At 45.8% G+C, this 22975-nt stretch overlaps 1 protein-coding gene and 1 long non-coding RNA gene across 6 annotated transcripts in view; one reads left to right on the top strand and one right to left on the bottom strand.

Annotated features, from left to right (window-relative positions):
- The window catches only part of COL27A1 (collagen type XXVII alpha 1 chain), a 140994-nt gene that overhangs the window by 30974 nt on the left and 87045 nt on the right, over nt 1–22975 (top strand). For 4 of the 5 annotated variants that reach the window (XR_011005647.1, XM_068211426.1, XM_068211427.1 and 1 more), the window contains 8 exons: nt 2156–2209; nt 7186–7239; nt 9159–9212; nt 14131–14175; nt 15033–15086; nt 17454–17498; nt 19773–19826; nt 21038–21082. Coding sequence is in view for 4 of the 5 variants with exons in the window: in XM_068211426.1 (XP_068067527.1) it covers nt 2156–2209; nt 7186–7239; nt 9159–9212; nt 14131–14175; nt 15033–15086; nt 17454–17498; nt 19773–19826; nt 21038–21082 (405 nt within the window). In the remaining variant the exon portion in view is untranslated. The remainder of the gene's footprint in view (nt 1–2155; nt 2210–7185; nt 7240–9158; nt 9213–14130; nt 14176–15032; nt 15087–17453; nt 17499–19772; nt 19827–21037; nt 21083–22975) is intronic. The other variant, XM_068211428.1, reaches the window with a different exon arrangement.
- Nucleotides 13803–15346, bottom strand: LOC137486272 (uncharacterized). The gene is made up of 2 exons (XR_011005649.1): nt 14752–15346; nt 13803–14044 (listed from the first exon to the last, which is right to left on the bottom strand). It is a non-coding gene; the product is annotated as an uncharacterized lncRNA (long non-coding RNA).

Raw genomic sequence — 22975 nt, 5'->3', positions numbered from 1 at the left:
TCTTCCTCCCTTCTCCCCTCCTTCTGGTTAAGGCTTTTTAGGAATTCATTGCTGTGCTTTGGTTTACTCTGGAAGAACCTGCACCAGATTTTGCTGGGGGTGTGATTAGTCTCTTATCCAGGAACTCTGGATGGGCAGCTGAGCTTCCCACAATCCAGGATTCCTCCTGGAATCCATCACTTTCCTCTGGGAGTCACACCACACCGAGCTGCTCCCTCCAGCCTGACACTGCTGTAAGTCTGCCCTGGGCTATGGTGGAGCACAAATTTCAAATGACAGCTCTGCTGTGGGCTTTGGGCCAAGCTGCCTCACTCCAAAGTTGAATTACAGCTGAATTCCCTCCTCAAATCCAGCAGCAGGCTCGATTTATGAACCCTGTTCAGAGCTACCTCGATTATTGCTTATGTGTAAAAGCTTTTTAGGAACTCATCTTTTATAGAGACTTTGCTGGCCTGATTTCTGTCGCTTATTATTCATTATCCTACATATTTGAGACTGGAAAGACTTGGGCTGAAGCATTTTTGCCACCACAGGCTTGCTGAGCAGCACATTCAGTCTCTGTTTCAGTGTTCCACCCAGTAAGGCAGGCAGGTGGGAAGATGAATTTATTTAAGACTCCTCAATATCCAGGTACTCTGTCTCCAGCAGCTGTATGGGTTTTTTTTAAAGTGAGAAGGTGATATTCACGCACCTTAATTTTAATTAAAGCTCTTTCAGTTTTACTGGAAATTCACAGACAGGCTAAACAAGAATTTCAGGTGAAAATTTAGAAGGAAATTAAAAATGGGGCAATAAATGTATTTGGGTTCAGGCTGAAAATTTGGAAGGAATTTAAGAATGAGATGTTAATTTGGGTAAAAACTGCCATTCGAAAAGTTCAGTCTCAATCTTTTTAATTAAATAGCCTCTTCCAGCAGAGCAGCATGTTGTGAAATAGCACTGAATATTCAGCAACTGTCTGCTCCACAAGATGAAATTTAAAAAGGCATTATTTTCTATTAAAATGCAGTAAAAATAAAACTGAATAGAGATCAATGCACTGATGTTCTCTCAGAAGACAGCAAGGGCACTGAACTTGGCTGGCAGAGGTATGTTTAATAGCAGTGATTTTCCTTGGAAATCAGACATTGAAGATTTTGGCCCCGAAATGCTCATTGGAAATCCTACAGCTTGCTGAGAAAGTGCCTGAGTGGTTTTTTATCCCCTTGCCTGTGCTCCTCTAACTTGAGGGTACACAGAGACCTCCTCATGGCAGTGTAGAGCTCCCACACGTTCTTGGCAGAATTCTTGGAGTTGAATTTTCAGGTTGTTTCATCTCCCAGGAACGTGTTCAAGAGGACTTAGAATTGTTATTACTTCTGCCTGAAAGGTTAGCAGATCTTCTGTGCTGTGTATAATGCAGGCATAAACTATTCTTAGCTGCTTATTCCAGATAACTCCTTAAATAGGCTTCGGAAAATATGCAGGGTGCTTTTAAAATATGATGCAAAAGGAGATACTGGTGTATGTGATTTGAGGTAGATACTCTGACGGTGTCATTGGCTTGTTAGAACTAAGGAAAAATATAGATTTAACTATGTGAAATACGGATTTAAAATTTTTTCATGGATGTACTGCTATTCCCACTGTTTTGCTGTCTGATTATCCATTTCCTTCCCAATCTCTGAAGGCAAAAGTTTGGTTGGCTTGTAGGGAAAATTAGTTCACCCTAAAGAGTTGAACAATTTTCCTTTAGAAATTACTTCTGTTCTCTTCAATTCTGAGCAAAAAAAAAAAGTTGTTAACACCCCCCCACACTTCCGCTCCCCTCTGCCTGCTTCCATCCCCTTCTGCTGGGGCTCCTCCCACAGCCTGGACTCCCCTGACCTGTGGAATGTTTGGTTTTCCCAAATTATCTCAGTGTCATGACATGTCCTGTGGGGACAGACACGCATCCCCTTCCAGAGAGGCTGGTGGGAACCCACAGCTGAGTTTCCCTCCGTGGGTGCCAGGGAGGGTCCCAGTGCCACCACCCCCCCTGCCAGGGCACCCCAGGGCTCTGGGGCTGTGGCTTAAGTCTGGCACAGCGCAGCCAGAGGCTTTTGGCTGCTCCAGGATTCATGCAGATTCCCACCATCTCCTTTTGACTCTGTTTTGTGTTTGTTGTGTGTTTTAGGGTCCCCCAGGCCCCCATGGAAACCCTGGCTCACCTGGCCCCCCAGGACTGAAAGTAAGTATGGACTGGTGCAAGGAGCTTTCACCTTCCTGTCCCACAGGACATCCTGGGGGAAGGACAGCTTCCTTTTCTCCTGCTCTGGACAAAAAGACTGAAGCCATTCCTCCCTCCCTCCCTCCCTCCTGCTGTCCCAGGGGATGTCCAGCAGCACGGCTGAGCCTTTTCCTGTGCCCAGAGGGACCCTGCTCTGTGCCTCCATCCTTGGTTCTCCTGAATTTCAAAGACTGCCAAATTAGGATCCTGCTTAAGCTATGCCTGTGCCAGGGCACAAAGTGCTGTGTCAGACATGGGCAGTGGAATCCTTGCTCCAGAGTTCCAGCAGCTCTGAATTCCTTTGCTTTCTCATTTCTCTCCTCTGCATCTTGCAGCCTGTTCCTCTGAGTCTGGACAGTGACTGGCAGCACCCAGCATCTTCCTCTGCTTTCCTGCTCCTGAAACTCCTCCTTCTGTCTTTCCAGAGTTTCTGGGAACTCTGAACTCCACCAGTCCTCCCAAACTGATCTTGTGGCTTCCTTCTAGATGCCCTCACCTCTCCCACGGGGGCTCACAGACTTCCTGCAGTGCCAGAGGCTCTGTGCTTTGTCCTTTTCTCCTGCACACACATTCCGTCCGGGTGGGAGTCACCCCCTGCAGCTGGACCCTCTCCCTTTGCCTAGGATTGAGCACAGATGTGGCTCTGGAGGGGTCCTAACCCAGAGTGCAGCAAATCCCTTCCAAAAAGGTGGTTTAAATCCCAGCTCATTCTGTGTATAAGGTTTTGTGTTACCTAAAGACTGAAGTTCCTGGAAAACTGGTTTGGATTGCTTTGGTATGATTGTTTACAAAGGAATAGGTTTATATTTTGTAACATCTGTGTTGGACTGAAGAACAATGGAGCTTGGAGAGGCAATACTTAACAGAGATTTTCAGTACCAGGGAGCTGTAGGACATCTCAGCCAAACAGAGAAAGGTGCAAGCAATAGTTCTGTCTTTTCATCATCTCGTCAGTAGGCAGAGATGTTATGAGCACTATTGAAGCTCTGGGAAAAAGATTCTGGAAACTTGGCATGCTGCCTCTACGTGATTAAAAGTTAGGCACTGGAGACATGCTGGTGAACAGCAGCTGGTTTAAATTCCACATACGGCCTGAAAAGTGAGCCTGTAAAAGTTCTGCGTCTTAGTGTTCTGCATTTATTCTCCATCAATGACTTCCAGATCACACTTGTTGAGTTTTATAAGTCAAATCAAACTTCTTTTATCTAACTTCCAGCCCTGCAAATCCAGCCTGGTCCAAGCTGTGGAGTCAAGCTATGTTTCTATTCTACAGGATTTTTTTAAAACACTTTTAGCCTAATGACTCATCAGAAATCATCATTTGGCTGTAAAGCTCTCTTCAGTTGGTCACCTAATAGAAATTAAGTCTTACTGTAAGCATTTTTCCTCTATCTCAATGCACAGTCTGGCAGCAGGAAGTCTCAGTAGATGGAGAGCTGTAAGTCTGCAGCAGAGATCTGGTGTCATCAGGCTCTGTGATATATGTGATATATTTTATTTTTGTCCAGCCACCATTTGCAGGATTGGACTGTTCACGGTGCTTTGTCAAAAGAAGTATTAGGTTTGCAATGGGATGTGAGAGCTGGAGCTCAGCCCAGGCCACGGCAAAGGTTCACCTCTAGCAGGGGGAGCCTGGTGAGGTGTGGTTACATCATCTCTGCCTCAGAAATGCTCTTTGGAAGGTGTGGATCAGATGCCAGAGTTTTGACTCCCCTCCTTCCCTTCAATTCTCTGCTGTTACAGCAGTGCCAGAAAATGGACTTTGCCCCAAAAAGTGGTTTTTCACCCCCTTATGCTTTAACTGCCTGTAAGCCTGCACCTGGGACCTGATTTCTTCATCATAAAATCATCAAAGAATGGTTTGGGTTGGAATTTGAAAGCTCATCTCATTATGGGAGGGACATCCTCCACTAGACCAGGTTACTCAAAGCTCCATCCAACCTGGTCTTGGACACTCCCAGAGATGGGAATCTTCTTGACAGACCCAGCACATGGCAGAAATTCTGGATTTGTGAAAGCTCAGCCTGCACAAGAGGGCAAAGCAGCTCCAAGTGGAACTTCGCTTGCTGAGAGCCACCAAGTGGCTGCTGGACTTGGTCTGGCTTAGATAACAGCTAATCCCACAGAAAAAAAAACCCAAACAATCTAAGAAAGGAAATTGAAATTTCCCAGATAGATATAGCTTGGAAAACATGACTAACTCCAAGTCATTGTCACTTAAGAAGGGACCCAGGAGTATAATATTTATCAGCTGAATAGGCAGACCCCTTGTAAGGTCAGGCAGCTCTGTGCAAGGGCTGTGGTGTGGCACTGCAGCCTCTGGGTGTTTGTATGTGTCTCCTGCCTGGCTGGAGTGCTTCAGCTGTGTTTCTGCATTTCACAGTCAGCCCTGTGCAGAGCCCACTTTATTCTCAGCACTGGAGCTGAGCACTTGTAATTCCTTGGACTTAGGGAGCTGATCTTTTGCACAGAGATGTTTGTAGCTGCTCAGCCAAAATCCTGCTGATCTGCTTGGGCATGGTTCCACTGACTCTGGTGGCATTACACCTGCTTGTGCCACCTGGGAGTTTAGTCTGTGGTGCTTAGCTCAGCAATTCATGATGTGAAACTGCTTAAAGGGGGATTCTGGCCACTTCCTGCATTCTGCTTGTTGTCCTTGGCAGCTGTAAAATTGCTGTTGCATCTGGTTGGCAGAGACTGATTATTGCAGATAACCTCTGCAACAGCTGTAGACACAGGCTGGGCTGGGGCTATCACCTGAAAGCTGCTGGGGGACAGGAGGGGTGTTTTTGCTAATGACTAAATGTAGCTCTCAGGATGCCCTAAAAGCATTTGGGATTGGGCAGATGGTCAGACAAGGTGTGTTTTCAAAAGCCATTGCAAGAGTTGGGTTTGCATCTCTCACCTGGAGGCTTTTGGCATCAGGTATTGGGATGATTTTCTGCTCTGGATAAATCTCTTCTTAAAGCACTTGGAAAATATTGTATTTTCAGTTTAGTGAATGCTTTTTCTCTCCAAGGTAGCTCATCAGTTTGGCTCACTGATGTTTAAAATAGTATTAGTGGGATTGCAAAACTGAGATGTTTAAACTGCACTTCTCCCAGGCAGGAAGAAATCCCAGAAGAAAACAGTTTTTTCCTTTACAAGAGGAAGATGTGTTCTCAGTAAGTTAGGATGGGAAAGAGAGAAGCTTGTGGGAAAGGTGCTGTGGCTTGGTGATGGACAAGATTTAGGTTAATTCCCCCATTGCTGTTGCTGTGTAAGAAGACTCAAGCAATTAATCCACAATTTCAGCCCTCACATCCAGCTGGTGCCATTGCTGATTGATCTTGGGGACATGTGATCCTGCTCGTGGCTGAATTCTCCACCTGTGTGATGGTCTCAGCAGGGCTGAACACAGAACCAGTGCAAAGCAAAGACCTGGCTAATGTGATCTGGAGCTTCCCAGGGGAAAACACAAGTTCTTTTCCATGTCTCAAAGTCATTGCATGGAGCACATGGGAAGATTTAGGGAAAGTGGTGGTGTCTACCTGCTGCAGTAAATGAATTTTGCAGAGCAGAGATGAACAGCCAGCGATCCCAAGCGCTGCTCTAATCTGTTCCCAGCAGTGGCAGCACCCACTGACTGCTCTGAAGCTCAAGGAGTGGGAGAATTGCCCTGATAACAGCTGCATGCAAAGCAAGATAATCTGCATGACTTCATTTACTGTTTGGAAAGCCAGCAGCCCTCGTTGAGAATTTGTGCAGATACATCTGCCTTGAATCAGCAGTGCTCCCTACAGTCCAGAGCCAAGCAGTCTCACTCCTGAGTCTCACAGCTTGTCATGGATGCTGGAGGAGGAGAACGGGGGGTTTACCCTCTGTGCAAGGTGGGAAGTACACATGGAATGTACTCACAGCGAGGCTGTGTGGAAAAGCAGCTCAGCTGGCTGTGACCAGAGCCCCGTGCTGCTCATGAGAAATGCCAGTTAATAACCAGTGTTGCTCCTTTCTGGGTCTCCCCTCAAACATTTCACTTGACAGCCATTAGTTAACCCTCCCAGCTGTCCTGTGCTGGTGGGCACACAGATGTTGTGGGTTGTTTATGATTCATGGGTGTTAAATAGTGACTGATCTGGGATACCCATCTTGGCTGTGCCAGAAGAGATGTTCTCTGTGCTAAGCTTTACTTCTCCTCTACCCAAAGAACCTGTCACTCTTCAGTCTCTTCTAGATTTTCCTACTTGTATCTCTCCCCATTAGGTGCTCACATTACCTTTCCACCTCTTGAAAATTTGAAGTGGGATTTCCAGAGGAATTTACTGAAATTAGGTGATCAAATGCTGCTGAGATCCCAGCCTGTGTTTGTCAGAAGATCACAGCCTCCAACTGTAATTTCCCTCATCACAGCTGTTAAGGAGGAAAATAAGGAATACTGCCACTTAAGGTCAAGTGCTGCTTTCTGCCAGCCTGGGAGCCTCACAATTGCTCTGCCTGTTGGGGGTGTTTAATTAGTACAACTTTCTCTGCAGTCTCATCTGTTGCTCACAGTTAAAAAAGCAACAACATCTAGTGAGTAGTTGAGAAGGATGGTTCAGCCCCAGTAATAGGCTTGGTAATTATTTTTGTGATGGTAGTTGTAGACAAGGAAGGAATTGCAGCTGTCTGGTCTAATAAGTATCAAAAGTCCTGACATTGCTTTCTTCCAGTTATCCTTTCTTTAGCCAATTGAATACTGTCAACTACTATTTAAAACTCAACCATTTAGCAGCAGCAATCACTCACCAAATCCACCCCCAGCACAACAGCTATTCCAGGCCACTTTAATACACGTGGGATGTCAGGGAAGACTGGGATAAAACAAAATGTTTTTCTAATCTGGAGGTTTGGTGGAAGCAGAACCACATCTGTGGGCTGGGCCCTTGGATTACGTCACTAATGTAAGTTTTTCATTTCAGGGTCAGAAAGGTGATCCTGGGCTGTCACCTGGAAAAGCTCGCAATGGGCAGAAGGTGAGATGTCATCCCGAGGCCATGGTGGGCTTTTAGAGCTGTGCACACACACAGGGAGTCTGTACTGCAGCCACAAGCATCCCAGCTGCTTAGGACTGGGAAATAAGGCTTAGATCCTGCATTCAGGACTAAAGAAAGGTAGCTCTCAATGATCATAGTGCACTGAGGTGCCACCTGGCACAGTGCTGTTGTCTGAGTGTTTATCCAGTTTATCCACAATCTGCAGCCCAACTGAAGTCCCTGCTGCCACAGGCACGTGGCTACTTCAGCCAAGTGCTTCAAGTAGCACATCTGAGGTAGAGCCACGCTCTGGACATGCAGCTGCAGCAGGAGGCAATCCCAGTGTAAGGAATAAAAACCTTGGAGGCCAAGGAAAGGATGTTCTTGCTGGGGAGCTGAGGAACAGGGGTTTGCCTCATGCTGCAGCCCCATCAGGGTAGAGGTTTCTTGGTGGAGGCTTCTAAGGCATGGACCTTGCTGAAGGGTTTCCACCAAGGGCTGCTCAAACCAACACAAAGCACCCAGCTGGGAAGGAAAGTTGCTTTCTGGGTTTACCAGTTTTTGAGGATCAGAGTCCTGCTAATTCCTTTCAATAAGTTATAACTCCCATTTTTGCTGTTTCACAGCTGAGCGATTTTTACTGAGGCAACAAGCCCTCACAGAATTCTAGAAATGAACAGTAGGGCAATCAGGGCTCCACATCATCTACCTCAATTAGCTCTTTCAGCGATGCCTGCACAATCCTTGGTAACTCATGCCCAGAGCAGAAGCCTGGTTCTCTTCCTCTCACCATAATTCTTGCTATAAATGCACAGCTCATAGAAAGCACCAGCCATAAGGAACTTGGGCCATTCATTTAACACCAGCTGCCACCATAAAGGACAGTGAGGCCATACAACTGCACGATGGAAGGCAATGCTAGAAAACATTCAGAAGGCTAAGTCTGAAACTATGTTTTTAACTTAACACCACAAGATGTCTTTTGAAATTTCTGGTACACTATACTGGGGTGGCATCATGTGGAAATCATCCACCTGCAGGGTCTGGAACTGTTTTCTTGAAGACAATGCTTGGTGTAAAAAAGGGAGAGATCCAGATGACCTTTAGCTTGTGTTAACAAGGCATTATCCCTGATAGCAATAATAGGAATAAGGAGTTTCCAGCAGGAGTTTGGAATGAGGCCTAATTTTCAAGCTAGATACTGGAAATGTGTTGATTTTCAGTAAGAAGGCACTCCAGGGTTTTTGATCCTGATCAGAGGAGCCCAAGTGGGCTCACACAGCCGGGTTGGGTGGTGAAGAGGTCTCACAGCAACGCGCTCATCCGTTCTGTGATGGTTTGGGTTTGCCAGCTGGGATGTGATGCAATCCCTTTTCAGAAGTACAGGCCACTGAACAAACCCTCCCACCAGCAGCCTGCAAAGGTTTAATCCGTGTCAGACGGGCAGGTTAAATAATTACACCACCAGCACCATCCCAAAGGGAGCCATGGGCTGAGCCAGTGCAGTAGCAGAGTGTGAGAGCAAATCACAGGATTTGGCAGGAGGTACCTGTTGTTCTTATTGCATTTAAAATCTAAAATTTCCTTGCCTTGGCGATTTCAATGCCTATTGAAGGCGAATGAAGCATGTGACTGAATGAGATCACTGAGGGGAAAAAAAAGCGCATTCATTCTGCTTGCGAAGAGCTGGACTCCAGCAGCAGCTGCCATTAATTAACTGGGGTTATTATTTATATGAGCCAGTTAATAGAGATGTTGTTTAAATCTACTCTTCTTATCCAGTCAGTTTTGAAGAGTTGTGATTAGAAGCAGAAATATCAATAGCTGGGGGCTGGTGTCAGCAAAGTAATTGTGGTAACTGCAGAAGGCATAGGGGGAAATGTTGCTGGAAACTAATTGAACTTGCTTACTTCCTACAGGGAGATGTGGGCTTACCTGGTTTAACTGGGTTCCCTGGACCACCTGGTAGAAAGGTAAGAGTGTTCTTTTCTAGTGAATCAGATCAGTAATTTTATTTTAAAATTTTCTTCTATACCTCTGCCTGAAAGATTTAATTACAAGTCGCAGTATCCACCCAAAGAGCCTTATGCCTGTTTTGCAGGTGTATAACCTAGGGAGATAGGCTGAAGCAACTGCCTAAAGACTATGTAGGAGTGTGAAATTAACTTCTGGATACAAAATTTCCTTCTTTGTATTCCTCATCCCTCTGCACCCTGACACTGGGTGTTCCTCAGCAAGCTCAATTTAGGCCTGGTGCAGCCAGTGCATTATCTAAAGGGATCTCCAACCAACAGCAACACTCAAAGGATGGATTCAGAAGAGTGCTAGCATTCCAAGGAAACCACGACTGTCTATCCTGGTAAAGCACATTTCGAGAACATATCTATGTGCCTTCCATCTTTATTTTGTTTGGAGATTGTCAGCACTGGTCAGGTTTTACTTTATTTGCTTCCATATCAATGCTTCAACACCATTAACATCACAAACAACACATTTATGCCTAGAAAAGGGTATGTAGGGATAAAACACAAGATCCATCCCTGTTTTCCTGAGGCAGCAGGGTGTGTGTTTCTATCCATGCATTCAAGCCTGCACAGCAGTACCTCAGCCATCCGTACCTGGAGCTCAGATCTTTCACATATCAAGGACATTTCAGCTGAGTTTCCAGTTCCAGGCTGTGTTGGTAGGTTGGTTTCTTTTTTTGGAAACTAGACCTGTTGCAGGGGAGCTGTTTGAGTGGGGCTCAGTGGCCATGACTCCCCCTCCCAGCAAGCCAATATTGCCACAGCTAACCTGAACAGTTAAAATTAGATCTTGTTTCCATCACTTCATCAGTCAATGGGCCATTGACCATACACTGTTCCTCAGGTCAATTAGCTGCACACAAACACCTCCTCTGGTATGTTTTAAGACTCCAAGGAGAGAAAGAAGGTGTGCAGGAGGCTGAAAGGAACCCCCCCTCTCCAGGATTATTTGTTGTGTGCTTTATACTAGAACCAAATTGCCAAGAGGAGGGGCTGAGTTTATTTTTCTACTCCACGGCTGGTCATGCTTGGGGTGCTGTGTGGAGTAGGAGCAATTCAGTGATTAATTACAGGTCTTTTGCTGTCACAAACAAGTTCTAACTAATAGGGTGCAAAGAATACCATTTTCCTGGTATAACAGCTCATAAAACAAAACCTTGTGGTTACGATCAGCAAAATGCAATGTCAGGAGTGCAAGCACTCATAGTGGAAAAAGCAGAGAAGGAACAGGAGATTGAACAAACATTCCCAAGTCCAGCACATGGCCTTCACATCTGATCTTAACTCCCACAGGACAGGGTAAAGGCAGGGATATGCTTCTGTTTCTTCAAGTAATGAGCAAGCTGGATGTTGAAATTTTTCCTTTGGTGCAGCTTAAAAACACCTCCCAGTAGCACTAGTCTGGCAGTGGGTTTGGTGTAACCTGGCTTTTATTAGCATCTTGCATTAAGAAAAAAAAAATACAGCTGTTGGAGAAATGTTTGGAAAAAATATATTTTTTTTTTTTAATCTGGGTTGCCTGCTGGCATTCTCCCAGTGAAAATACACTGCTGCTTGGCTGAAGGTGGGCAACACATCTTGGCTACCGGAAAACAGCAACGCCTTGGAAATGGACATCCCTCCTCTCACTCCATGGAGGTGCTGCAAAATGGGCTCTCAGGGCTTTGATCAGAGAACACCATGTAGAAACCTTCAAATGGGTAAAATATTTCACCAGGAGAAACAAAATGCATTTCCCACTAAATGAAACCACTGTCTCCAGCAGTGAGCTGGAGCCACAACCAGCAGCATGTGGTTTTGGACAGTGTGGCTCACTCCTCAGTGCCTGCCTTGGGAATGCTGACAGACTTGAATTGGACTTGTAGGATTGGACAGGGTGATCTCGGAGCACTCCTGACGTTGTTTTAGCTCCACACATCTACGAGCACATGAAACTGTATTTCTCATCCTCTCCACAGAGCAAATGGTGCTTTTGCAGACCAGGAAGGGTGGCAGGACTTGGATGTTCCCTCTGCCTGTCCCTCTGGTGCCTATGAGGTATCTGTGGGCTTTAGCTTTTGCTTTGGGGCTGCAGACCACAGCTGCCTTGGAGGTAGATCTCAGCAGAGCAGCATCATTGCTCCAGAGGAGAGAACAACAGCAATGAGAGAGACAAAGCTTCACTGGAGTCAGAGAGCAAGGACAGAGCTGGGAAGTGGTCAGTGCTTCAAAACATCCTGTCTGCAGGTCTCATTCCCTGGCCCCTTAATTCTTCACATTTCCTACCAAAGTGCAGGATGATCCCTTTAGCTAGGAGAGAGTGGATAAATATCATCACAGATGAGTAAATCCTTCACTGGAGTGCCATTTCCTTTCTAAATCGCAGCCCTTTGTGTGGAGTGCCCTGTAATCATCACAAAGTGTTCAGATAAAAGAGCAAATGCAGTTGTTTTCATACCCTCCTCTCCTCTGTCATTTTAGTGCTATTTGAAGAGGATTTTAGCAGGTAAATACTTTCACAGTGCAGCCAGCTTTAATATACACAAACTTTTCTGGTTTTCCTTCACCTGAGGCAGATATAATTCACAAGGGGGTATATTGTGAAGAAATACATGTTTGAAACTCTCCAGAGCCCAGAATATGTAGTGAGGAGGATATTTAATAGAACATAACAGTAGCACATAACAGTGCCTACATATTTAGGAACATAACAGTGTTTACATATTTAACCTAATTGTCATTCACTTACCACTACAGAATTGGTGCAGAATTTAGTTCAGGATGTGCTTTGAGCATCTCAAGAGACCATCATGCAACCACCTACTTTGGGTGGACACTGCAGGCTCAAAACACCCATCCTGCAGAAACCCAGCTGGAGCAGAATGGTTCAGAGCAGCCAGGCCAGGCACATATTTCTTATCAGTGGAAAAGTAAGATATTGTTAAGCTTGGTGCTCCAGTTGTCTAGAGGCAAGGTAGCTCCTGCTCCAGACTGGAAGAACTGGGCAGAGGTCTCAGGAGAAAACCTCCACAGAAATCTAAATTCCAGGACTGGGGATGCTGAACCCAGGGATGGTTCTGTTGGAAGGTCTCACCTTCAGGCCTGACACCCAAGCAGGGTGGAGCATCCTCCCTCCTCTCTGTGAGCCTCTGTCAAGGAGACAGGGAGCGGATGAGCAGGAGAGGATTTCATGGGGCAGATTCCTGGAGAGGGGCAGAGAACCCTGTGTGCTGGTCCTATTCCAAGAGCTGCTGAGGCACTTCCAGTGAGGAGTCTCTGGCTGAAATGTTCTCACAGCACTTGGAGAAAGGACCCTCGAGGTGGTTCAAACAAGGGTCTTTCAGGGCAGCCTTGTCAGAAGGTGCAGCTCTCTCCAGAGCCATGGTGTATCAGCAAAGGCAAGCAGGAGAGAACTGGTGAGAAGGGAATCAGCATCATTCCAGGCCAGACTGTCTGAAATAACAAGGCAGGAGGAATGCAAAGGGGAGAGGGTAGTGGCCAGGATGGCTGGGAGCATTGCACACCCTGCCAGCAAAGGCTCAGGCTGCAGGTCTGGAATAGCCCGTGGGAAGAATAAAAAAGCTGTTAAGCAGAGGTGTGGACCTGGGAGCAGAAACAGTCCCGGGTTCGTGTGGTGAGTGGAGCCAAAGGCCAAGTGCTTGGTCACCCCTGTGACTGGTGATGGCTTCCAGAGCAGGAACACTCCCTGTGGGCTTCACAGACAGATGAGGTGTGCTGAAGCCCTGGCCAGGACAGGGTGAGTAGCAGGGACTGAGGTACAAGTAGTTGTACCCCACTCTTGAAAGCAATTTGTTATTTCTCTCGTATTTGTGCAAGGATTGTTCCATGTTTATTTTTTTCCTCTCCCATTTGTTTCAAGTTAAATTTTCTGCTTTTTTTTTTTTTTTTTAATCTTGCCGCTAGCCTAGCTAAACAGTCATCTCTGTAACTGAGTTTAATCTCCTGATCTGCTTCTCTTGATGGAAGCTTGTTTTAAACAGCCGAAGCAAGATAATAAAGAAGAGGGAAAAAATCTGAAGTGTCCATCACATAAAGAATTCATTCTGTTTGAAGGGAGCTCTAGGTAAATTTAGGAGAAAGCAAACTCCCTTAAAAGACACACAGTACTCAGTCTGCAGTCAAACAGGCTGCCCTTGTCCTGCTCCAGTGTCTGCAACCCCCCAAAAATGAAATATTGACAAACTGCAGTAGGATTATGAAAGACCTGTGAGAATGATTTGAAGCCTGAAACACTTGCCAGTAAGCAAGGTGGATTAAGAAACTCATTCTAAGTAATTCAGCAGAGGGAGCAGGTTGAGAGGAAGCTTGCTCATCATTTTTAGTAGCTTCATAATGAAGCACTCTGGATCTTGTAATAATTAGATTAGAAAAGCTGGAAGCAAGGTAGAAAAATTGAAGTTTCCTGTGACAGTAAATGGTTGTTTTGGTGTTTGCTGTGGCATTTCAAACTCTAAAGCAAAAGTAAGAGCTCTGAAACACAAGTGGCTCACGTTGCTGTAGCCCCCATTGTGCCCAAAGACAACATTTCATTCTGTGTGCCTGTGGTTTCCTGAGGATTAAGGACAACCTTGCTCAAGGTGTAGGTTACAAATAGATCTGAGCGTGGAGACCACTCCAAATGTGTTCATGGAGAGATTCCTCCTGGAGTTTGTACCACCCCAGACCACAGCAGGGCACATCAGCAGGTTTGGGTGGTGCAGGCACTAAGCAGCTTGATAAAAGTTTTCATGATTGTGTAATGCTGTCTAAAATCCTGCTTCTCCTCAGAACTTTAGTCCCACCTGCAAAGAGAAATAGAAACCAAACCCAGATTATTTTACTGTATTTTTGTTCCTTAGTATTCATCTCTTCCATCCTATTTTGACAGGGATATAAAGGCTACCCTGGACCACTAGGTCACCCTGGAGACCAGGTGAGCTTTCCCACTTCCCAAGAGGGGAGCTTTAAGCAGGGATGGATTTGCTGGCTGTGATGCTGGTTTGGCTCTGGTGCTGCTCAGTGTGGACAGGCAGCTCCTCCCAGGGCAGCTGGGCACACACCAGGATCTGAGCATACACTCAGAGCCAGCATCCATGGCATGGTGGGAGGAGACTGCCTTGGAGTTTTTACATTTAATTTCTAATTTTTACTGCTCAGGCACACTAAGTTTACTTGGGGGAAGAAAAACCAGCTAGCCATTCTCCCCCTTTATTTGTCTTTTTACATTAATTTCACCTGGACTTTACTAACCACACTGTGTTGAGTATATGTGACTCCCTTCCCAAAGCCCATTCCCACCTCCCCTTTTCTTCCCCCCTCCCTATTTGGTTAAGTTTGATGTTTGCAATGCAGTAAAAAAAAAAAAAAAAAAAAAGGCAATGAATAGCAGGCCCTGTTAGCAATGATGTTAAAGGATATTATACACGAATCCATTTAGTTTTGAAGAATTTTGGCAGTGCTTTCCCACCAGCAAAACGGTTCCATATGCCAGATATAGACACAGCCTTACACCTTCTCTTAGTGTCCTTGTTCCAGATTCTCTGCTGGTTTTCCACAAATGAAGGGAGAAGGAGAAACAGCAGCACTTGCTCACTGCATGGATCCTGTTGACTTGGCTTCCCTGTGTTTCCCCCCTCCCTTGATAATTAATTTCATTATCTACCCTTAATATTGTTTTCCTCTCGATAAATGTGCATCCAGTTAATCCATTCCACAGTGATTCAGCTAAAAACACTTCCCAGGTGGGACATTCACCTGATTTTTGTGCCTTTTCTTTTTTTCTCTCCAAAGGGTGAACAAGGACCAGCTGGAAGTCCAGGTGCCAAAGGTTATCCTGGCAGGCAGGTGCAGTAAATCTCATCGTGCTGTGCACAGAGTAGGGATTTGGGTGTGCAGCTAGCTAAAGACATGCCCCACTAAGGACAGTGCAGTCCTCTAGAAAATGTTGGTATATTTGAATATTTGATCTCTGAATATTTTCCTTCTTCCCTCCTCAAGATGTTGTACCAATAACAGAGTCTTTCAACTCTGAGATGTTAGAAAGTATTTTGTGCCTATGATAGATAAAACCTGAATTTCTACAGCAAATGATGACAGATTTTTCTTCAGTAAAGCAATGGGGAAAAAACAGAACAGCAGAGAAAGACATGTGCAAGATGCTAACCCTTCTTTTCTAGGCATATTTTGCATCTATTGTTGGACAGGATGGAAAAAGTTGTATTTATTATTGGAGGAGGAAATCTAAATGAGCCCTCACTAGTAAAATGCACTGGCATAAACCTATGTATACACACACAGTGTTGTGCATGAACTAAATATACATGTATAAAAGCCATATTTGCAGCTGCAAAGAAGATTATGAAAGACAATCAAGTCATTGTTCTCATGCTGAAAAAAATTACACAAAGACAACTTTAGGAATGAAGGGATGTGCATGGGGTAGTAGATCAAGATCAGACACTTTGTTGTCCTGCTGATGGAAGATGCTGAGTAGTGTAAAGGAAAGAGGAGAATTTGTAAGACCCTAAAAAATGGAATCTCTTGGAGGGCAGAACATCCAGCCCTATAACATTTTGTGGTGAAGTGAGGGTTTTCTAAAATGGTTTTCACATTTAATGCTGGATTCAGCAACATTTACCTGTAAGCCAAGAGACCAGGCAGATGTCAAAGATCCCAAATCCTCTGTCCTGAGTCTTTCAGACTTACCATGAGTTTGGATGTGAATTTTTCATGCAGACATGTAGGTTATTGGATTAAACGTGAACTAGACCTGCAGAACAAGTCTGCATCTCTCTGCCTCAGACTGTCAATAATGCATGACCCATTTTAAATTGAAAATTAAACTGCTACCTTGCTTAGCACACTGGAGAGTGCAGATGGCAAAACTGGATGGGAGCTTTATGCACCTGACTAAATGCTCCATTCATACTCTGAAAGGCTCTTAGAGCCGAGCATGCCAAAGAGTCTCCTAGGTGTGAATGTGTGTCAGATGACTAATAAGAAGAGGTCCAAGAGATTTTGGACATACAAGGTTAATGAATGCTGCTCAGCAGTTCAGCCCATCAGATAAGCAGGACAAAATCTGTGCCTTGACATTCGAAGAACAAATCTGCCTTCTTAAAAGCGTGGTTTGGGTCAGGAAAGTGACTTTTAAATTTTTTTAAGGCAGCTTTTTTTCAGCCTATCTGAATGCTGTGTGTATCCTGCATCAGGGCTGTTTACTTTACAGAGATTTTACTACTTGTTACTCCTGTCAGCTGTGCTGGCTCTGCAGCGATGGGAGAGAGTTCTTGGCTCGGGTTTGGTTTGTGCATCACAGGCAGGATTGTAACTTCACCCTGATGCCTGAAATCTTTGGCAACGATGCAGGAGCCAGGAAAGAGCACAACCTGACTTTCACATCACAGGCTGAGCCTGCAGTGCTGCCAGCTGAAGAAAATATGGACTTAGCCTTTTTTTTTTTTTTTTTTTCTTCCCCCAGAAAATCCCATCAAAATTTGGAACTTGAAAAAAAAAATGATCTAGTAACTTGCTAGAAGGCAATAAACATGAACATTTATTTTGCATTTTTGCACTTTTCTTCTTTGCAGTATTTTGAGCGAGCAGCATTAGGCATAGATTTAGAATGCGGAATTAATTTTCAATTCTTTCTATAGCTGACGCTGCAAAGGGTTAGAGATATCACAGTGCCTGCATTGCTAAGTGACTTTCTGGGCTGTAGAAATTTCTCATTGCACCAGTGTTCCCTAAGCAGGTATTGCAATACATTTGCTATGCATGTGTTTGCTCAGGCAGGAAGATGAATGGAGAGCTGTTGGGCACAGAGCATCACTGTGCCTCGCATCCCAAGTGTAACACAACCTCTGGGCACCCCACTGCATCAGCCCTTGTGGTCTTTATCATCAGAAATCTCAACTTCAGCCCCAGGGAAGGCTCACTGTGTGCAGCAGTCTCAGGTTCTGCCAAATCCCAGCTCCCCAACAATGGCAGATCTGTTATTTGTATTATTTTGTCTTTTTTTCTCCTTTGTTGATAGTCCTTGGATGCTTAAAGCAAACTAAAGCAGAACCACGCAGCACTTAAAGCTTTAAGAGCTTTAAGAAGCACTTAGAGCAGAACCATGCAAGGATGGTGCTTAGGGGGTTGGCACTGCTCGTTATTTTAAGTTAAAGCTTGTCCACATTTGTCTTTGTTGTTTCCCTTCTGTTCTAGGGTTTACCTGGCCCCATAGGGGAATCTGGCCCAAAAGGCACTCGGGTAAGAAACCTTTCATTTGCCTTTCCTCTGCTTGTTTTTATCAAAGATTTCTCAAGAAACTTTAGGCTTGCTTTTGCAATTCTGAAGCTTGTTGCTTTAATTTGCCGGGTTTGGGGGATTTGAACTATGCAGCGCTTGTTTATTGAAGCACTGTTAAGTTTTTTAAATTAAACATGGAATGTACCTTCACCAAAGCTCCCCAATAGTGCTGCTGATAAAGTCAGCTCCTTCAGAGCTCACATTGCAGGAGAGGAAAGAATGGCTTACAAATTCGTATCAAAGCCTGCAAGCCCCATGTCCCAAAGGCCTCTTTAGTTTCAATCAGTGTGGTTCAGCAGACTTTAACCACGCTGACTATGGGCTCATTTGGGTGCAGGCCTGGTTTGGGAGTGGTTTATATCACTATGAACAACAGCAAGCCAGCATCTTGAAGCCATGTGCAAATACAAACAATATCTCCATCCTGTCTGGTTTTGCTCACCAAAAATAATTGCTGGGGTTTTATTCTCACTGCAAAGGATTCTTTTTTTTATTACTACTTAAGGCTCTTGTTAATCACATTTTGTTCTTTTCCTGCAATTATAAATTCACAATGCGATTCTAAGCCAATAAATCCCCATTTCTCTAACACGTGATACTTTCTCTATATGCAGTAAATTCAAGCAGCTGGCTTTCATCAATAGGAAAACTGCAAGGAATAAACAAATGCTGACCCTGTAGCTAGCAGTATTCCTGGGAAGGGAGAGGGCACGTTCAGTTCCTGCAGGAGAGAGGAAAATCTGAGACTCTCCCCATTTCTGCAAGGGCTAAAGTTTTCCCTGGGGCATCTCTTCACTGCTCTGTCCAGGACCTTGTGTAATTATCAGGTGGTAGATGTGCAGAATGTAAGATTTGGAAGTTATTCTCCATTTTGCACCCCTGAGTGGTGAGGACTGAAATATTTATAAATACCCAAGGAAGCCCTTTTTCGTTCAACCACAGTAAATCAGAATTGGGTGCTAAAGTAAGATATGTGCATTTTTTAGTTTAAGGGAGCCAGCTCTGGACTCTTCTTTGCCCCTCACCTCTACTTTTTCCTTCTCCAGGAAAAGTTTGCGAATTATGTGGTTTCTTTTAGGATTCAGGAGGCAAAGGCAGACAGGACCATTTTAATGTAGCATTATTTCCCAGCTAGGTGTTGTCCCTAAAGGAAACACAACCCACAGGGAGCAATGGGCTGGTGAAAAGGTTTGGTGGGGTTAGAAGATAGAGATTTAGCAATGATGAAGAAAGAAAGATGAGAGAAAAGCAGTGTTAGCACTTGGCTTCTGTAACAGTGAGGTGCCACGGAGGGGGCTCCCTGCTGAAATTCACTTCCTCTGGATTCAGCATGTTTGGCACCAGTGGGGCCTTTGCAGAGGCCCAGCACACAAGGTAACTTTGTCCCGGCTGCTGAGCAAAGGGATTTAACACAAGGCTGCCATTGTGGCAAGGGAAGGGAAACGCTGTGTTTTATGCAGCATGTCTTGTCTCAGCAGGGCCCCATGGCCATAGAGAAACCTGGAAACACAAGGTTTCTGATGAGTGTGGAAGCAGCAGGTTTTATGTGAAATGTGTTGGTGGCAAAGGTGGTTTCCCTATGGTGTGGATGTGCAAGTTGAGCCTCACATCGATCCCCCAAGCCTGGAATGTCAGGTTCAGCCTCTCCCAGCCCATGCAGGGCCTTCTTGGGATGATGAAGGTTTGCACAGGGTCTTGGTGGTGCACGGACAGGCTTTGGGCAGAGCCAGGACTCACTGCAGGGTGGTGGCAGCCCTGGTGCCAGCAAAAGGGAGGATTTGCCTCAGAAGGGGCTGCAGTGTGTGACCACCAGGTGACAGAAGACAAAGGGAAAGGGCTTGATACAACAGGACAGTTGGAAATCAGTGTCAAAAGCAAAGAAAGAGACAAAACTAGGTGTCGGTCTGTAGGTTACTTTTGCTATCACTTTTGCTAACCTCAAACCAAGCTCCATTTCCCTTAGGTACATTTAGAGCCAGCCCAGGTAAGGTTTCTTCTGGCTGTCCTCTTCCTGCCTGGAGTCCTCCTGATCCCTGGTGTGAGGGTATGTGCCCTTGGACTACATCGTGGAAGCCAGCACCATGCAGTCCATGGGCATATACACTTGCCTCAAGGTTTATTTCATCACGGCTGCCGCTGATCAACGCTGGAGGTTGCTCTGCTCTTCAGGAAACACAGACTGACTGCATGCTAATGCAGAAATGTATTTGACTGCTTGTTTCTTCTTTTCTTTAGGGGTATATTGGTCTCCCAGGATTATTTGGACTACCAGGAGCCGATGGAGAACGAGTGAGTATTTTGTGAAGAAAACCTTGGTGTGTTGGTTGAATGCAGTTCTTCAGAGCCTGATGTAACCTTCTCTATCCCTACTTCCTGAGGGAGGAGGCAGGCATGCCTAATGCTTACCTATCCCTTCTCTACTCTCCTCCTACCCTTAAATGAAGACCTGTGTCCCTGTATAATGCTGGTGTTCAGCTGAGGAGAACCCAGGCTTCAGGCAGGGCCATTAGACCTTGCTGTTGATTGCAGAGGTGTTTTTTATATTCACCTTCACTTAAAAACCTGCCTTCCCTCTCCCCCTTGCCAGTTAATCTTAGTGAGGTGGGGCAGGGTGAGGAGAATGTCCGTGGAGATCCCCTGGTCCCACAGGAATCACCTCCCAGCCATGCTGTCTCAGCATTTTGTGTGTCTGACTGGAGATGTTTGGAAAGAGCCTGGCTCTTGGAAGGGACAGTGCTGAGCTTTCTGAAAATGGCTTTATTTCCAGTTGCATTGAGTTGGGCAGTCAAGCCTGGGGTTATGAGTGGGCAGCTGTGGCCATGCCTTCCCTTCCTCCTATTCTTTTCATCGTGCCTTCCCTCAGCCCAAGTTTTCAGAGCTTTACAGGTCATCCCTTCTTTTCTGCTCTCCATTTCCACATCCTCCCGCCTGCCCAATCTCTTCCCATCCAAGGACCCCCTTCTCCCCACTACAAGAGCTCCTAAAAAGATCACTGGAAGACGAACACTGATTCCAGCCTTTCCTCCCTCAAATGCAAGCTCCAGAAACCAGAGAGGCCCCGGGACCATGTGGGAGTGTGCCTGCCTGGGAGGGGCCTGCCCTGCGCTCTGGAGACGCTGATTTAGTGCTTGTATAACTAAATAAGAAACACAAACACAAGTTCTGCAGCGAGTGCCTCGGCGGTGGCCTTCATTTGGTTCCAGACCAGTAGCTTAATGACTGCTCCTGCTAAGCACAGCCCCAGCCTGGGGATGCTGCCTGCGCGTGTCCTCGTGTCCTCGGGAGGCCGTAGTTAATGGGTGAAGGTTAATTGTCTTCTGCTCTCACAGCCGACTGCAAGTAGCTGACATTTTGATTCCCAAACAATGCCACAGTCATTAGCCTGTTTTGCATTCTCCTTTCTCTTCTCATTTTGCTTTGTATTGTTGGTTGGCTGTTTGATTTCTCAACCAGAATTTTTTTTTTTCTCTCTCTCTCTCTCTTGTGTTTTTTCCTTGCAGGGGATCCCTGGAGTTCCTGGGAAGAGGGGCAAGATGGGTAGGCCGGTAAAGTTTTTCCTCGTCTATTATGCAGACCTTGTTGAATGAAAATGGAAACAAGACATTTGGCTTTTGGCTGGGTCCTTTCATATCTTCAAACAAACCTTTCCATGTCTGTCTTCTCAAGCAGGAAGAAAACCAAAGATAGAGATATTGCTCTCTTCCTTTCTTCCATGCTCTGCTCAATTCACAGGCATTGCTCTTTTCCCATGCTCCCTTGGATCTTACACTTTTCAGATTTTCTTCTACAACATCTTCCTTCCTGTCCTGCCTCTGGCCAATTGCTTCCCTAGATGTACTTTTTAATTCCCGACCATGATTGCAGTGTCCCAGGTGTCTGTACTGGCTCTGTTCCATCTCCTGCTTTGCACTCCCACCAGTTCTATCACATTATCCTCTTCTTGCTGTGACTCTCTCCAACCCTTGTCCCATCCTGGTTTGTGTAATGCAAGTGTGGTTTTGTATAGAAACCTTTTTGTTCCTGGTGGTGCAATAGATCGGGGAAGACGTGTTTGAGGAGCAAGGAGACACCAGGTAGATGTGAGAGCTCGGCCAGGAGGAAGAGGTGTTTGCAAGTAGGGCTGAAGCCAACTGTGAGAGCTGTGTAGAAGAACAAGGGCGGCTGTGCTGACTTTAGCAAACAGCAAGAGCAAGTGGGAAAAATACTGAAATGAGCAGAGGAAACAGGGAAAGGACAGAAAGGAAAGACTTTACCCCATCAACCTTCTTCCAAACAGGTCTGTATGCCTCCTTTAGGAAGTGGGATATAGCTTTTTGCTCCAGGAATCAGCAGAGAGCTCAGGCATGTTGGAGCTCTGTTGTGTCTCATTGCCTTTGCACCTTGTTCTTCATGTTAGCCTGAGTTTCCTCTGACTTCTGGACATCACAGGCTTCTTGCAAAATGTCCACTCACCCACACATGGAAAAATCCGGTGCTTTCCCCATGCTCCCCTTGCCTGGAGCCCCACGCCCACCACTCACTGATGTTCTCACTGCAAAAGCCGTGCAAACACCTCAGCAGTGCCAAAACCTCAGCAGTGCTGCATCCATCCTGCCTGTCCTTTGCCTGAGATGGGGGACCAGTTGAGCAGATTTTTTTGGAGGGGTACTGGAAATCTATACCAGATCTTTTGCAAGCTGCTGGTTGCACCAGAAACCTCTGTGATGAATAAGTGCAGAGCCCGTGGTGTAACCATGACTCACTGGCCAGGGCAAAACAAACACAGCAACTGTCGTTAGGTGCAGGGGCTCTGCTCTCTGCTCCCTCTGCACAGAGCACGCTGCAGCTCAAAGCCTTCCAGCTGTTGGTTGGCCAGGATTTGTAATCTTCCAGGCAAGGGTTTCGGTCTGGCGGTCACTGCTACAAGCAAGGGGCTCCCCTGAGATCAGCAGGGAATCTCTCAGCCGTGGAGGCACTTAGGCTGGGATCTAGAGAAGGGATTAAATGGCTACACGTGAGCACCTTTGTTCTGCTTGGCTCCTTCGCAGAGTTTTGGCTCCATCCCTGTTTTATGATATCAGGTTTAATAGGAAATCTTGAATGGACCGATGCTGACAATTTGAACTTCCGAGCGTGAGCAGAAAGATTAAGTGACATCCACAGTTACTCAGGAAGTCTCTGGGAGAAATGGAAAGCACAAACCAGCTGACCTGATTCTCTTCCCAACACTTATCTCCTGGCCACTGCTGCCTTCAAGCTGCCTTGGGGTTTTCATGAGCCTTCTGGGATTTCTCTGGTCTCTCCCATCCCTGCAACCACCTTAGATTTGCTGGTGTGGCTGCTGTTCCTCTGCTGTCTCTGTGTTGTCATTGCAGGGGAGAGCTCTTGGAAGCCTTTATTAGCTGCCTTCAGTGCTGGTGAATGCTCTGGAGAGGAGGAAGGGAGTTGGTATCACAGAT

Source organism: Anomalospiza imberbis, chromosome 21 (genome assembly GCF_031753505.1).
Source record: "Anomalospiza imberbis isolate Cuckoo-Finch-1a 21T00152 chromosome 21, ASM3175350v1, whole genome shotgun sequence".
NCBI lineage: Eukaryota > Metazoa > Chordata > Aves > Passeriformes > Viduidae > Anomalospiza > Anomalospiza imberbis.
The sequence above is the reverse complement of the archived record's forward strand: the minus strand, read 5'-3'. Positions and strand labels throughout refer to the sequence as shown.